The sequence below is a fragment of the Danio aesculapii genome, chromosome 12 (genome assembly GCF_903798145.1).
Source record: "Danio aesculapii chromosome 12, fDanAes4.1, whole genome shotgun sequence".
NCBI classification, from domain to species: Eukaryota; Metazoa; Chordata; class Actinopteri; order Cypriniformes; family Danionidae; genus Danio; species Danio aesculapii.
Window position 1 is genome coordinate 33,009,323 of NC_079446.1, and position 17,094 is coordinate 33,026,416.

At 34.9% G+C, this 17,094-nt stretch overlaps 1 protein-coding gene across 1 annotated transcript; it reads right to left on the minus strand.

Moving 5' to 3' along the window:
• Nucleotides 1-251: 251 nt before the first annotated feature.
• Nucleotides 252-15,508, minus strand: acsl5 (acyl-CoA synthetase long chain family member 5). The gene is made up of 21 exons (XM_056470049.1): nt 15,372-15,508; nt 12,055-12,234; nt 11,190-11,298; nt 10,840-10,904; nt 10,457-10,558; nt 9,673-9,772; nt 7,642-7,820; nt 7,484-7,516; nt 7,340-7,391; nt 7,150-7,223; nt 6,977-7,054; nt 6,672-6,806; nt 3,979-4,113; nt 3,794-3,889; nt 3,544-3,616; nt 2,991-3,079; nt 2,798-2,914; nt 2,141-2,284; nt 1,936-2,037; nt 1,744-1,815; nt 252-595 (listed from the first exon to the last, which is right to left on the minus strand). Exons 2-21 carry the CDS (start codon nt 12,208-12,210, stop codon nt 461-463), a joined length of 2,046 nt encoding a protein of 681 aa, XP_056326024.1. The 5' UTR covers nt 12,211-12,234; nt 15,372-15,508; the 3' UTR covers nt 252-460.
• Nucleotides 15,509-17,094: the final 1,586 nt, after the last annotated feature.

A 17,094-nucleotide genomic window follows, 5' to 3' on the forward strand; every position in this document is an offset into this window, starting at 1 on the left:
GCTTGAGATAAGGAAAAAAAAAACTCAATTTTAACATCTTTCTGAAAAAAAGACAATATGTTTACCTTGTCTAAAAATACTTCTTAATTTAATATTTTTTTTAGATATCTGAACTACAAACAAGACAAAAACTAAGTAAAGCGTTTTTAGCGGTGTTTACCACATTTCAATTTTGTATTACCATTTTCTCTGATGGGAAAACCAAAATAAATGAACATTCTTTAAATTTCCAAGGCTGTTTAAACAATTGCTTTCAAATAGAACCAGACAACGCTTTTATTTTTCTGACTGGCATTAAGAGTGTAATGGGAACAGGTTAATAAATGCGGTGAGGGCTGATACAGTGCAGTGCTAACAAAATATGTCATCTTTTAGGAAATATAGAAAAAACATCACAATGCAGACAGCACTCATAAATATGTGAACCCCAAAGTTTTTTTTTTTTTTTTTTTGTAGTGCACTACATGTTGGCGTAAAGACTCTCAATCTGAACTCTGAAGTATTTTGTGAGATCTGCCCGTTTGGCTTTGAGTGTTGGAGTGAGGAGGCCGTTTTCTATAGTGAACATGTCGGGATGCAGGTACAGGTCTTTTACCTGGAAGAAAAGAACAAAATCATTAGCATCTTATTAAGTAATTGTTCATCTTCAGAAACCTAGAAAACAACCAGTCATTTGGATTTATTTTTAGATCTCTTTATTTCAAAAAGAAACACTTCACTTTGTTTTTGAAATAGGCTCATGTTACAACTCCCATAAAGTTAAACAGTTCAGTTTTACTATTTTTAAATCCATTCAGCCAATCTTTGGGTCTAGCAGGAGCACTTTTAGGATATAGGCTCCATTTTTTTTGGATATACTCTAGGCTCATTTTACAACTCCCATAGAGTTAAACAGTTTAGTTTGACCATTTTTAAATCCATTCAGCCAATCTTTGGGTCTGGCAGGAGAACCTTTAGCTTAGCTTAGCATTAATCATTGAATCAGATTAGAGCATTAGCATCTCACCAAAAAAAAAAGTCACAAAAGAGTTGATCATTTTCTTATTTAAAGCTTGACTCTTCTATAGATAACATTGTGTACGATGACTGACGGAAAGTTGCTATTTTCTAGGCCGATATGGCTAGGAACTACACTCTTATACTGGCATAATACAACAATTCATTTGGATTTATTTTCAGATCTCTTTATTTTAAAAGAAGCACTCCACTTTTTTCAGGTATGAGCTAATTTTATAACTCCATAAAATTAAACATTTGAGTTTTACCATTTTTAAATCCATTCAGCAGATCTCTGGGTCTGGCTGGAGCACTTTTAGCTTAGCATTAATCATTGAATCAGATTAGACCATTAGCATCTCAAAAAAAACAAAAAAGTCACAAAAGAGTTGATCATTTTCTTATTTAAAGCTTGACTCTTCTATAGTTACATTGTGTATTATGACTGACAAAAAAGTTCTTTGCTGTCAGACCTGGGCTAAGATGAGATGAGAAAAAGCCCACCTGCCCATAACCCTTTACCCATAACCCTATACAAAAATGAATAATAAAAAAAGATGTAAATGGTGTAAAGAGCATTCCTTAAATCAAAATGCATCTTAATACCAGTTATTAACAATGAAAAAGCATGGTTTTATGTTAACCTGTTTAATGTGTCTGAATGCATGAACTGCATATGGCCTATAGATGGAAGTAATTGAACAGTAATGGTAGATAATTATAATAACAGATCAGAGAAATGCCTACCTGTTCAAAAGACTTCAGCCCTGCTTCACGACCCAACTTGTTGAGGTCAGAGATGATTGCTTTCTTGAGTTCCTACAAAATGATAAAGATTATAGAGCTTTTACTGTATCTCATGAATGTTAAAAAAAAAGTAAAATATTAGCAAAAAAAAGGTATTTTCTTAAGCAAAGTTTGTAAGTACACACAGCGTACCTGATTTCTACATAGCTCTTCTAGTGAACCTTTCAATCCCAGTTTCTCTGCGAAACTTGGCAATACTTCAGGGTCTGGCACCACTATGGCCACCAAAGAGGACTGGACACATTCAATTTAAAGTTATTAATCGATATGATAGTTTTCATTTTGAGCTTTTTTTTTTATTAATCGGGAAAAAAGCTAGGAGTTGACAGTAGCTCACCTGTAAACTTTCACCATGTACAAACACTTGGGCAACTGGAGCGCTGCGAATGTAAACATTTTCAATCTTTTCCGGTGCTATGTATTCACCCTGGGCCAGTTTGAAGATATTCTTCTTCCTGTCAATGATTTTCAGCACTCCGCTCTGATAATCACAAAAAAAATAAACATTTAAAATTTATTGTATTAGAGATTTTATTGTATTTGTGTGTGTGTGTGTGTGTGTGTGTGTGTGTGTGTGTGTGTGTGTGTGTGTGTGTGTGTGTGTGTGTGTGTGTGTGTGTGTGTGTGTTCTGTTTAATGCTTAATTTGTGAGCAAATAAAGACTAAACATTTTCACCATGATTTACAGAAGACCCTTACTAAAATGTCTTACTGTAACAATTGTTTACACCCAAAATAAATCTTTAAATCTTACCCACTATCCTTTAAATCCATTTATAAGCAACAACATTTTAATCTTTAAAAATTAACTAGCCAACTAGACTAATCATGTACTAATTATAATATAGACTATTTAATGTCATTTTAAAGTCAAAGCTCAGTATCCATCACATCCAGCTTTACATTTTTCTTTAGTTTTGTGACCTTGGCTACCAAGGTTTTGTATATTTGTAAATATATATTGTTATGTATGATTCTAAAATTGGAGTCTCACAGGCAGCCATTTGCCGATATCGCCAGTGTGCAGCCACCCATCTTTGTCCAAAGCCTCTGCTGTTTTTTCTGGATCACTGAGGTACCCACGGAAAACATTTGTCCCTTTGACGCAAATCTGAAATGAAAATCCAAAGCTATAAGATGTTTTAGTGACATATCGGTTTATGGTTTATAAAATTGTGTTCTATTACCTCTCCTTCACCATTGGATGCAAAGTAGTTCATTTCCTCAACATCAACAAGTTTGATAGTGTTACATGGAATAGGAGCTCCAACATGCCCTAAAGTCAAGCATAAAAAATGTAAATCAGCATTCTATGCATGTATAAATATAATATATATATATAGAGAGAGAGAGAGAGATATAGATATGTATGTATGTATGTATGTATGTATGCATGCATGTGTATATACTCCAGAAAGTATTCATAGCGCTTGCCTAGCACTAATAAAAATCTTTAATGGGGATTTATAATTTATACAGGATTTTAATGGATTCCAATTCTTCCAAATCTTTTATTTTTGAAGAATCCTAGTGAAGTGTACAAAAATCAGTATTTGGTGGAATAACCCTTATTTTCAATCACATAATATTTGTATTTGAAATTTGTAAGAAATGTTATGAGACCTTCACAGTATTAAACTAATATTTTATTCAAACCCATACCTACTAAGCCCAATAAATCCAAAGAATCTTGGAATTTTCAATTAATTATTACTTATTTTTTAAGTCACAATAACCCACCAGTTTTCCAGTCTCCTGGTATGGTGAAAGAGCAGGCCGCAGTGCACTCAGTCTGGCCGTATGCCTCAAATATCTGGAAACAGACAAGTGATAAAGAGGTCAGTGTTGAGTCACTGTGACACTGGATCAATACACATGCTTCGTTGATAGTAGGTATGTTTAATAAAAACACATTACTACTTTCTAGTAAAAACAGAAACCATACAGCCACTTATTTTTGTCATCACACTCCAGTTTCTTCCATTCTCACCTGGCATCCAAGACATGCCCGGAGAAAAGTGAGCACAGACGGAGAAATAGGAGCAGCTCCGGTAACCATCACCCTCACACGGCCTCCGAGAGACTCCTGAAAAAGACAGTGAATTTTCCAGAACCATTCCTTATAAGGAGTATCACAAAATTAAAACAAATTCCCATCTGGTCAGTTGTGGATACCTGCACTTTGTGAAAGATGAGTTTGTCCCACATGCTGTCGTTCCTGATAATGCCCTGCTTGACTTCTGCACATTTCTTCTCAATGGCAAAGTTCAGTAGCCACTTCTTAAATGGAGTCTTGGCCCCGCTTTGGACCTGAGAAAACCGTAGAAAGTGGACAATGAATGACTTATTGCTGCTTATTGGCTTTCTTTGTGTAACTGTACAAGCTGAGAAAAATTCATATACAACATTTGAGTATACACCTTCAGGGTACAGAACATTTTGTAGCCTGAACATGGAGCACATACAAAATTTTTACACTCCCCTTAATGAAAAACTACATGGCCTTTACACATATATAAATCACATGATGATACGTTTTGCATTGATTATGAAATGCGAGATCATGCAGTTACATTTTTAACAACATTTTCCAAAATTACACATTTGATGTGTGACCCTTTAAAACAGATTCAATACATTTTTTTACAACCAAAAAACACTTACAGGATCCACTATTCACTTCAAGTAGATTCAAGTAAGAAAATTCTTGTGCTACTCTGATTGAATACCCATTTTTCACAATGTTTTAACAATGGGTTTCAGGTCAAAATCTAAGTCATGTCACCTCAGTTTTATATGCAGATTACAAAGCAGGCATTCTAACATGAATGCTAAATGATGATTTTAATTTGGATGTGTTTTTAAACCTGTGACTAAGATTTCAAGCGAATTTAAACCAAGAGGTTGTATAGTTTGAAGCTTTAACAAAGTTTAATTGTGTATAATTATTGATGCGATGAAGACTATACTGTGCTATAGGGCTGTACGATTTGGGCAAAATACACCTACCACGATTTTCTTGAACAATATTGCGATTTCGATTTTAATCACGATTTTGACATAATACAGACGTTTTACAGTGTGAAACATATTTCCAAAGGAAAACAATTAGATATTTATCAAAGACCTGTAACATGTCTCTAAAATAGAAATAAGGCACAAAAAAATAAAAATCACCTAGTAAAGGTGTCTCTAGAACAGACAAAAGCAAATAAATAGACTACTGTGTGTGTGTGTGCGCCGTCAAACTCAAGTAGAGCTCTGATGTTCTGCTTAACCATAGTTGCGTGTACTTATGTACTGTTGTCCACAGATTTTGTTTACTATTTTTTGCGTATTTTCGCGCTTGCGTATTTCAGGTGGACCTAGTTGACTAGATCTCAACTTTTGCTGCAAGTGCATCACAAGTAACATAACAAGAACTGAACGATCAGCTTCTTACTTCGTATAGAATATACACATTTCGGTAGACTAATTACCTCAGACAAACACAGAACACCCCAACACCCAGTGCTTTTGAATTTTCTTCATAATTACAACTTATCAAAACTGCAGCAATGGTTTTTTTAGTTTGTCATCCTCTGAAAAAAATGGTTGATGGTCGCCTAGCAACGACAAGAGCGCAAATTGCATTGAAAATGCTGAAGGAGGCGAGGCACCTCGCACTTTCCACACAGTTTTAGATGCAATATGTAACTGACAGTTACTGACAGCAACTGACACCACAGATGTTGTTTTTTTGGCACCAAGTCCTCCTGTGAACTCGCCATCCCTGTTTATGCAGGCCTAAGCTCAGTCTCCTGTTCTCGCGCTCTGTTATGCTGCATTTCATAAAAGGAAACGCACTGCATGATTGGTTCAAATAGCATACTGCTGGAAAATCATGCTGTAAGACGATTTCGATACGATTTCAATTAATGGCACAGCCCTACTGTGCTATATTACACATGATTATTGAATTGCTGTATCTCAATATATCGCAATATACAAATTCCAGACAAAGAAAATATTGCAAGACTGTCTGACTTTTCTGATATCATGCAGCCTTACCAGAGACCACAGTTACTAGTGCACTCTTGAGGCCTGGAGAGTAACTTTAACCCTGAGGCCCACTTTAACCCTTTTGGTTCATCTCACAACAAACTAAGCAAGCTTTTCACATCTGTGTCCAGCATGAGAAGCGGATATGCTAAGAAGAACACTAAAGTATACTAGAGTGCCTTTTTTATGCCCTGAGAGTGAGAACCTTACCCACAAAGTTCTTACTAGGTGATTTCTGTTACTCACCCCTAAACCTCACTCCTATCCGGGTCAAGGCACCAAAATTACTCCTCTGGTTCTACTTTACAACGATGCTATCATTAGTTGCTAGCACTGTCACATCTACTAGCTGGCCTATGTTACATATGAATAGGTGCCGATGGATGGATGGATGGATGGATGGATGGATGGATGAAAGAAGGGAGGGAGGAAGAAAGGAAGGGAGGGAGGGATGGAAGGATGGATAGACACTAAAATTATTAATATGTACAAAGAAAGAAAAAAGAAAGATGGATGGATGGATGGATGGATGGATGGATGGATGGATGGACGGATAAACGAATAGATGGATAAATAGACAGATAAACAGATAGATGAATAAATAGACAGATAGACAGATAGATGGATAAATAGACAGATAGACAGCACCTGGAGGAAACCCACACCAACACGGGGAGAAAACTCCACACAGAAATGCCAACTGACCCAGCCAGGACTCGAACCAGCAACCTTCTTGCTGTAAGGCATCAGTGCTAACCTCTGAGCCACCATGCCACCCTTAAAAAAAATATATAGCCCTATTGTTGGCTCAGTGTGTATTTTCATACCTTGTCATAAACACGATTCAGAAGACGTGGAACCACTGGGAATACTGTGGGCTGCAGGGCTTTCATGTCGTCCGGTAAAAGTCTGATATCACCTTGGAAAAAGCCAACTCTTCCCCCCACACCGTACAGCACTGTCTGATACACATAAATAAGAACAAGCAAGCATGACTCCAGTGTTCTGTGAAAGAAATCCACCTATGTGATTTATAAAAGATTGTAGTACATGACGCTTGAAATCTGAAAGGTCTTCAGCAATGTTTCATCAAAGATGACGGCTGGAGACATATATAAAAAGAGCGGCTTACCTGTACAACCCTCTCGAACATGTGCGCCAGCGGCAAAAACGAGATGGACACGTCGGATGGAACGGGCACAAAGACGCTCTGAAGAAATATAGGTTTGGCATCCAACATTAAAAATCTACACCCCAACAGAGGCTTTGTAAAAATCGTGTAGCCATCACATTGACATACAGCACCTCAAAGGTTCTAACCACACCAGCTGCATCTGCAACAACGTTTTCATGGGTCAGCATGGCTCCCTTTGGATCCCCTGAAGCAGAAAATACTGAATTAAACCTCATACAGTTTGAACACACCACATTATTTACTAGAGGTGGCTTAAATGTGGTTTCTTTGTGGTCATGAAGAAGACTGCATCAAACCTACCTGTGGTTCCACTGGTAAAGCAAATAATACTTAGGTCTTCTGGCTTTGGGGGCTGAAAAAAAATATCAAAGCACATCGAGTTTGTCAAATACATTAATAAATACCACTGCTAAAAACACAGTTCATAATTAACTCAATCCTCACAGCAGGTCGGTGATGGTTGTTCTTTCCCAGGGCCTAAAAAAAACACACATGTTTTAAAAATATATTCTGTTTTGGGATGCCAAAAGATAACAGAGGCTTTAATATTTTGTATTATTGCTTTATTATTTATTGCTGATCAGAGAGCGTTGGCAGTGTACCTCTACATCTTTCAGAGACAGGACGTCCACACCGCTCTTAGAGCCTCTTTCGGTCAATGCGCTGTCATAAGAGTCCATGAGGATGATGGTTTTCAACAGGGGGGTGAGTTTTTTCTCAGAGTTATCAAGCAGCGTTTCTGCTTTATCCTTCTTATCGCATATCACTGTGGATATGTTTGCTGTGGAGAGACATGGAGTACTTAAGAGCCTAAGCAGAGGTAGTACAAAATTACTATGGGATTAAACTGTTTTTTGTGAAAGGTCAAAAAGTAACTGAGGAAGTTATATGGTAATTATAAAGTAAAAAATATGACATTACCATTCAAAACTGATTAACTGATTAATTATGCACTATAGGTGAATTGGGTAAGCTAAATTGTCTGTATTGTATGTGTGTGAATGGGAGTATATGGGTGTTTCCTAGTGATGAGTTGCAGCTGGAAGGGCATCCGCTGCATAAAACATATGCTGGATAAGTTGGTGCTTCATTCCGCTGTGATGACCCCTGATTGATAAAGGGACTAAGCCGAAAATAAAATGAATGAATGAATGAATATTATATGATATTTAAGATGGAGTATTGAAAAAGTTTTTCCATTTCACTTTGGTATAGCAGACATGAAAAGCAATGGAAAATTATAAATGAGATATAGTCACAATCAACATAAACCAAGGAACGTAAGGAAGTTTTCAAAATAGTATTTTTGCAAAAAAAAACAAACAAAAAAAAGTATTGAACACTAGTTGGTGCTATGTTTTAATTTCAGGTGATAATCTCTGTCAATGTTTGAGTCGATGTGTCAAATTGTTTAAATGACACTGCAACTTTAAAATTGAAGATTTTTTTTTTTTAAATGCATCAGATGCAAAAAAGTGCTGCCTAAAATGTATCTAAAATTAGCATCTTTTTCAGCCTCCTTTGTTTATGTTCCTATATTTTACTTTAAATGCAATAAAAACTACTTATTGCCATAAACATCAAATTATTGAACCTTTATACAAGAGCCTAAAAAAAATACTCATTTTAGAAGAGAATTTTAGATGGCACTTTGAAGATTTTTGCATCTGAACTCTTCAATTAAGCATTACATTAAGCATTTTTGACAAACTCCAATAGTTAGATGCAATTTTCACAAAAACTGGACAAATTTAAGAGTATAGAAAAGAGATTAAATGAAATGCTGTACTTATACTGGAATGTAGTGCAATTTAAATTTCAGTCATCTAGATCAAAGCATTCAAAAGTTAAAGAATTTTTGCACTGGTGGTGAAGCTTTAAAGTTGTCTAGAGACCCCAAAGTTGGTCTATTAGAAATCACCCCAATAATTATGACAGATTTCTGCATTTTAGCCAACTAAATAAAACAAATTCATTGATTTTCCTTCGGCTTAGTCCCTTATTTATCAGGGGTCATCACAGCAGAATGAACCGCCAACTATTCCGGCATATATTTTACACAGCGGATTCCCTTCCAGCTGCAACCCAGCACTGGGAAACACCCATACACGCTCGCATTCACACATGCACTCATACACTACGGCCAATTTAGTTCATCCAATTAACCTATAGCGCATGTCTTTGGACTGGGAAACCGGAGCACCTGGAGGAAAACTATGCCAACACAAGGAGAACATGCATACTCCACACAGAAATGCCAACTGACCCAGCTGGAACTCGAATCAGCGACCTTCTTGCTGTGAGGCAACAGTGCTAACCACGGAGCCACCGTGCCACCCATAACACTAACAGTAATATTTTTAAAAGAAACCTTGGTTTGAGTGGAACTAGTTACTGAATTATAAATAATCGAAGCTGTTTGAAATGTTGTAACCTATATATAATTGTCTATAGGTAAGCAAAACATTAAACTCTAGAGGAAGAAAAAAAGCAAGCACACAGAAGTCACCAGAACAATAGAGTCATCCAGTTCTGGGGGATTATGTAAGTCAGCGGAGTTCATCAGGTGTGATCCCTAAAGCTGCTCTGACCAACACCTTTAATGAAGCATGGAAGCAAGCAGGCTTAAGTACCTCTATTAATGATGAACACAAGAGCCTCAGGTCCCAAGGTGTCGTAAAGAGGCACTGCCACCATGGAATAGGTATAGCAGGCCAGTTCTGCGATAATCCACTACAAACAGGACAGAAAGGTTAGTATTGTATACGCATGTATAGTACAGTGGTGTATCACCAATGGATTAGGATGGATTAGAATAGACCTGTCTTACTGGCTGTAATAAAGGTGTAAGGTGTAATACAGCTTTAATTATCTCAAACAGTAAACACTTTACTTGTACTTAATATGCTTTATTTGTATATGAAATCACTTTAGTAACTTTTATTTGATGAGGACACCAAATTTGGTCTCATCTTTGACCAACAAATCTCATGTAAAACAAAAAAAGGAACCAAAAAAAAGAAAAACAGTACATAATGTTGACTTTAGGTCATGATCTAGAATGCAATCAATTGATTACATATCTGATCATTCAGATTAATGATTTAATTGGCTTTGTTTTTGTACATTTTCTTTTAAATATGAATGAATATTTGTGTTTTTTTTTATTTAACCTTTAATATTATAATTGGAAATATTAAATAATTAAACAGACCCATGTGATTTTCTTGTGAAAAGGGAAAAAATACTGTGAAAAGAATATTTGGTAACATTTATTTGAAGGTGTCCTCATTAAATATGTTCTATAGTAAATACTAACTCTTAATTATTTTACACTAATTTTACATCAGACAAAAATCAGATGTTTTGTTTTGATATCTAGAACATGTTGAATGATATTTAGACTTCTTATATCACCTCTGGCCGGTTCTGGGCAAAGATGCCAATAAATGTATCTTGTGAAGGTTTTTGTCCACGGTGGATCAGTCCTGAGCCCAAAAATTCAGCTCTGTCAGAAACCTGAGACAATCAGATGCAAGGATTGAAAAGAAACCTTGGTTGTCCTCCCTGAGCTTAAAATTGGTAAAGTCTAGATAGTATATAGCTGTGGATAGTCATATCAATATAGCATTTTTTGCAACAACAAAAATTTATATTTTTAATTACTGTGAGAGTTGGGGTGGGGGTAGTCACTAATAATATACAATTTAGTAGTTAAACAATTCTAGTTAACATCCGGCCACAACTGTATCCCTTCTAGTAACAACCCTTACAATTATATTTGTGGTTTGTACAAATACCTGTTTGTATTTAAGCCACTGATAAGGTTGCCCTTTCTTTCTGAATCCCAAACATGGTCCATTTCCTGCATGAACAGATTAAATATTGTATATCTCATAGACACACCAGCGATATAAGCTAAAATGAAAGCATAAGGTTAATGAAACTCCCAACTAATTTTTCTGAGATTTTAACACATTTATGTGTGTTGAACATCAATTACAAGACTGCATCAGCATCTGTTAGCTTTAATTTGTAGGGGACAACTGCAGAATTTTGTGTTTTCCCCCTAAGCTCATTTTAAAATTATCATTTAAAAGAGATATTAATATTTGGTGATGCTTTGAAATTTGGCCTCATGACCTCTTACCCGAGACACGTAGTCCTCTTTGAAAAACTTCATAGAGAGTTTTGCCATCTTCGTACATGTATGAGATCAAGTTGTCAGATTTCAAAAGCGCGGATTTTCTAGCTCCACCCTGTAAATACAAATTACCACATTAATAAATTGGTAAAGTCACCAAAATAAAAACACATTATTTTAAACACCGTATATAAGTTTTTTTCCACAAAAACATTTAAGGGATAGTTCACCCAAAAATGAAAGATCTGTGATCATTAAATCGGTCAGTAAATGATGGCCAAATTTTCATTTTGGGGTAAACTATCCCTTTAAGCAACACAACTGTTTTCACACTGATATAAATATGTTTCTCAATGATTTCAGAAACCTCATGGGATATTACAGGCTGAATTAATGAAAGTTATATTTTAATTTCACACCAAATATTTTAAACAGTAATAAGATTGCACAATTTTGTTATTTATTTATTTATTTTTTACATTTTCTTTGACAAAATGTTTAAACTTATGGTATATTCACAAAAAGACACCAGCTTTTTTATAAATTTTTAATTTCCAATGACACTATATTATATTTTATTAATATTTAATATATAATCTATAATATAATTAACAACCATAATATTTAACCATCATCTCATATCTTACATCTGTGGTAATGCTTACTTTTTCACTCTAAAAAAATTCCACATCATTAAACTACATACTGAAAATATTATGAGCATACTGTAAGTGTAAGAAACCACAACAATCATTCAGAACAGTTTTTATGGTTAAGAAATCACATGTACTTTTCCACATTGCAGTTTGTTTGGATGTACATTGTATGATTTTGTTGTTTTATTCTTCAACAGAGAAGCTGATGCACTCACCGCTACACCCACAGTCTGCCGGTTGAGATCTGTAGGTGGCTGCAGTGGTTTCGGCCTCGTGTTGAGATGAACCAGGGCTACGGCTGCAAGACTGAACAGAAACACCAGTCCTGAGGTGGACAGCGGCGTGAAAAGAAACTCAAACAGGAACTCCATAATCTACAGCGACTGCAGGAGCAACTGAAAAACAAAATGAAACAGTATTGAGAATAAAAGGGAATATTTACTTCTACATTAGTACATGCCATATCTAAATAGGTGAATATGAAGTACAAGGTCGCTGTAAAGACACAGTTGTTTTGATGCGGCATTGATTATCTTGCGGCAAGATATTGACCAATATCAGTATGACCTTTGTATAAGATTAAAGGTTGAAATACCTGATGAAAATACATTTTCCAGCTCATAATTACAACTTTGTAACTTGTAGATGAGATCTTTTTGACATTACTTGAATGCAACAATGACGTGTGCACATATAGTGAAAAAAATACCATGGTTAAGTAGTAGTAAAGCAGAATGGATAACTGGATAAATAATAATGCAAAACAAATTAAACATTGAGAACCAATACAAGCATTTTTCTGTTGATAATATGTCTAATAGATGTCCAAACATGGCCATCTTGACTAAAACAAGGCTAAATTTGGGCTGCCTGTGAACTCAATTCAATTTATCGTTATTTGTGGAGCGCTTTTACAATGTAGATTGTGTCAAAGCAGCTTAACATAAGAGTATAGTAAATTGAAACAGTGTCAGTCCAGTTTTCAGAGTTTAAGTTTAGTTCAGGTCAGTGTGGTTAATTTTCACTGCTAAAAAGTCCAAACACTGAAGAGCAAATCCATCAATGCGCAGCTCCACAAGTTTCGAACTATGCAAGCCAGTGGCAACAACGGCAAGGACCAACCTTCACCAATTGACAAAAGTGAAGGAAAAAAACTCGAGAGAAACCAGGCCCAGTTGGGCATGACTATTTTGTGAACCTCTAATAGACGTCTAACAATAGGCCAAAAACAGACCAGTCATCAAACATGGGAAGTCTCTAATCTAGTCTATTTTTGGATTATTATCAGATGCCCAGTTCAATTTATATAGGCTAGACATCTACGTTTGGACATATATTAGATGACTTTTAAACACAAAATTGCTAGGTGGTGACAAACACAGGCATTTAAACATTGAGAGCAAACACAAATTACTGGATTAACACAGGTGTAGCAAACCAGAGAACTAGTAACCTAAAGAAAACACAGTAAATGTGACAATATCTTTACGTTTTAATATCCACTAACTAGTCTACATTATGATTTGATTTATTCATACAAATCAAATTTCCAAATCCCCATTCCGATTACTTTCTTTGTGTTGCTGGTATGAACTTGCTGTCTAGCTCAACTAAGTCAGTTATGCATTTTTTATTAGTTTTCCTCCAAATATCAGCGAAATTGCTTCTTTAAGAGATAGTTCACCCTCAAATTAAAATTCTGTCTTTAAAACTTACCCTCCACTCATTACAAACCTGTTTGAGTATCTTTGTTCTGTTCTCATGTTCAATATATTTTGAAGAATGTTGGAAAACAGCAGTCGTTGACTTTCATAGTATTTTTTGTTTCAACTTTGAATATCAATGGCTGTTGGTTTCCAAAATTCTTCAAATTATCTTGATTTGAGTTAAAGAGAAAAAACTTATTCTGTGAGGAAATACATTTTTTTGATGAACTATCCCTTTAACATCCCACATTGGTGTTCGTCCACATGCAAGGCCTCCAGTATTACACACATGGCTATTATAATAATGCTGTTGCATCTGTTACTTTATCTACCTAGCCATGCATTTATAGAGGCCAAAGTCTAGCAATGGTTATATAACCTTTTCCAGCCTCAAGAGCATCAGATACCCTTTGTAAAAGGCAAAAAAAGTTATTTATGTATAAACTTTTCCTATTAAGAGTAAACTCTATTAAGAGTTGCTTTTTGAGCAAGGATATAGACTGACACCCATGTGAAGTTTCTTTTTTGAAATCAGAACATTCAATATTCAAAACATAGGACTTAATTCACTCTCAAAATAATTCTACCAAAGTTTCTCTTTCCAAAAAGGGTGCAAAAGAGAAAAATTTGGAATGTAACTTCCAGACATGTCGATGTTCAAAAACATAATACGTCTTGATATAAATAAATTATCATCAAAATACAGCGAATAATTAGTTATTTAAATTTTAGAATGCATTACATTAACATAATAGCTTATGTAGGACATTTCTCACTGTAGATGTTATTTAATGCATCAATATAAATTTACTATTACTACTGATAATAATACATATACATACATATACACATATATATATATATATATATATATATATATATATATATATATATATATATATATATATACATACATATACATATACATATATATATATATATATATATATATATATATATATATATATATATATACATATATACATATATACATATATACATATACATATATACATATACATATATACATATATATATATATATATATATATATATATATATATATATAGTGCTTTTCTTACACCTAAAGTGCTACAAGAAGGTAAAATAAGACCATAAAAAATACAATGATAAAATATGAACAACAATCGAACCCTTAAACCAAACAACATATTCATAAGCTATTTTGAAGAGGTGCGTTTTCCCTAGTTAAAGAGACCTTATTATTATTATTATTATTATTATATACTGCCTACTGTACTTTTCTTTACTCTTTGAAATATTTGTTAACTCTGAGCATTTATGGACAACAATACACAAAAATGTTGAATATTTTTGTTATTATAGTACTACATACTACATTTTTGGTATGAAAATAACCCTTTTTTGCAGCTTACATCAATAATGTGATAATACTAAATATCTTGATAAACGCTTCAGCAGTTATCTCAACAAGAACAATTGATACCATTATCTATGGATACAAAACTACAGTGTGCAAACTGTAACAGACAAGTTACACTTCATTTAACAGCTCATTTAGCATATACAGCACATACCATGTACATATCATACTTTAAATCAGATGACAACTAGGTACTATGCAATAACCAAACCCATGTATAGCCATGTAGCTACTTCATATTATATTCTTAGGCAAGTAAACTCTAAGAACATATATTGTAAATCAAATTCCAACCATTTTTATTTTAAACATGCATAAAACTAAATGCAAATTGATACCTACACAGCAACTGAACGATAGTTATGCATAATGCCATGTACCTGTATATGATATTCAAACAAATAAAAATGAAAGCTAGTACCTTTCAGGGTGTTAAATGCTTTGTAACCTGCAGGTGTCCGGTGTTTCCGTCGGGAGATGAAACTGGGAGAAAATATCCTGAGAGACAGTCCCTTGTAGAGGTTTGTGACAGCCACAAGAAGACTGAGGAGAAAGGCATAGTCCCGGGTCCAATAAAACAAGCACATGAGTGACCTTTGAACCAAATGCTGCTATCTGCGTCCTGATAATACAAATGACTGAACAATAACAGAATCATGGCTATAGTGAGTCCAGTGAAGTAATTGCATGTTGCACAAGATTCACAAGTCTGTGCCTTTAAAGTCTGGATGCACAAAAGGACATGCAAATGTAAAACAACACAGCGTGAGTATGAAATGTGGACTATGACATTTGCCTATGCTGGTCAGTGTGACATGAAATTGGGTAGAAAGTTGCATAGATCAGGTTGAAATAATGTATTCAGCTTTTTTCATTGGTGTAAACAGCTGTTCCCACTCACATACTCAAGTTTTCATTACGATCGCTGATTACTCTGGTGGTTTGCAGTAGTATTTTGCTGATTCAATGCATCATTTACAGGTTTGTGGGTTAAAGTGACCACCGAGGAGGCCACTGGGATGCTAAAACGCTTGTTAGCATGCATTAGCCATGTCACACCTCCTATTAACACCTATAAGCCTCAGGTAAGCATGACACAACATGACCTTAAGAACACACACACAGTTTTCGTAGCTCATTTGCCTCAGCATCATTATCACAGCAGTTTAGGAAGGACGTCCAAGCTGAACTTTGACATTTGAGCGTAACAACAGATAAGATGTGAGCACCTTTGGATTTTGTAATCTGTTCTGATAAAAGACAATGCAATGAAATGAATAAAAGCAGTCAAGGCCTTTGAGGGTTTGAGACTCTTGTCGATTGAAGTCCAGTTCAGGCCAAAGTTAAAGTTAGATACACACTCAGAAAAAAAGAAAATAATCTGATCTGCATGCAAAAACCTCACTCCAGTTTTCAAATTTGTGACATCTTACTGACAATGTGTACAAACATTTGTGATAATGATAGTAATCTAAAAAGAAGATTTAGATAAAGAAGTAATCTAATAAATAAATGAACTACAGTACAATGCATTATTCAATTTAGCACATATACAGTGCATCTGGAAAGTATTCATAGCACTTCACTTTTTCCACAATTTTTTGTAATAGCCTTATTCAAAAATTGATTCAATCCATTTATTAAAATTCTACACACAATACTCTAGAATGACAATGTGAAAAAAACATTTTTTGAAATTGTTGCAAATTTATTGAAAATAAAAAGCTTGGGGGGGGGGATAATAATAAAAAAATAAATAAATTAATAAAATAAAAATCACATGTACATAAGTATTCACAGGCTTTGCCGTGAAGCTCTAAATTGAGCTCAGGTACATTCTGTTTCCACTGATCATTCTTGAGATGTTTCAGCAGCTTAACTGCAGTTCACCTGTGGTAAATTCAGTTGATTGGACATGATTTGAAAAGGCATACACCTGTCTATATAAGGGCCCAGGATTGACAGTGCATGTCAAAGCACAAACCAAGCATGAAGACAAAGGAATTGTCTGTAGACCTCAGAGGCGGGATTGTCTCAAGGCACAAGGCTGGGGAAGGTTACAGAAAAATTTCTGCTGCTCTGAAAGTTCCAATGAGCACAGTGGCCTCCATCATCCATCCGTAAGTGGAAGATGTTTGGTACCA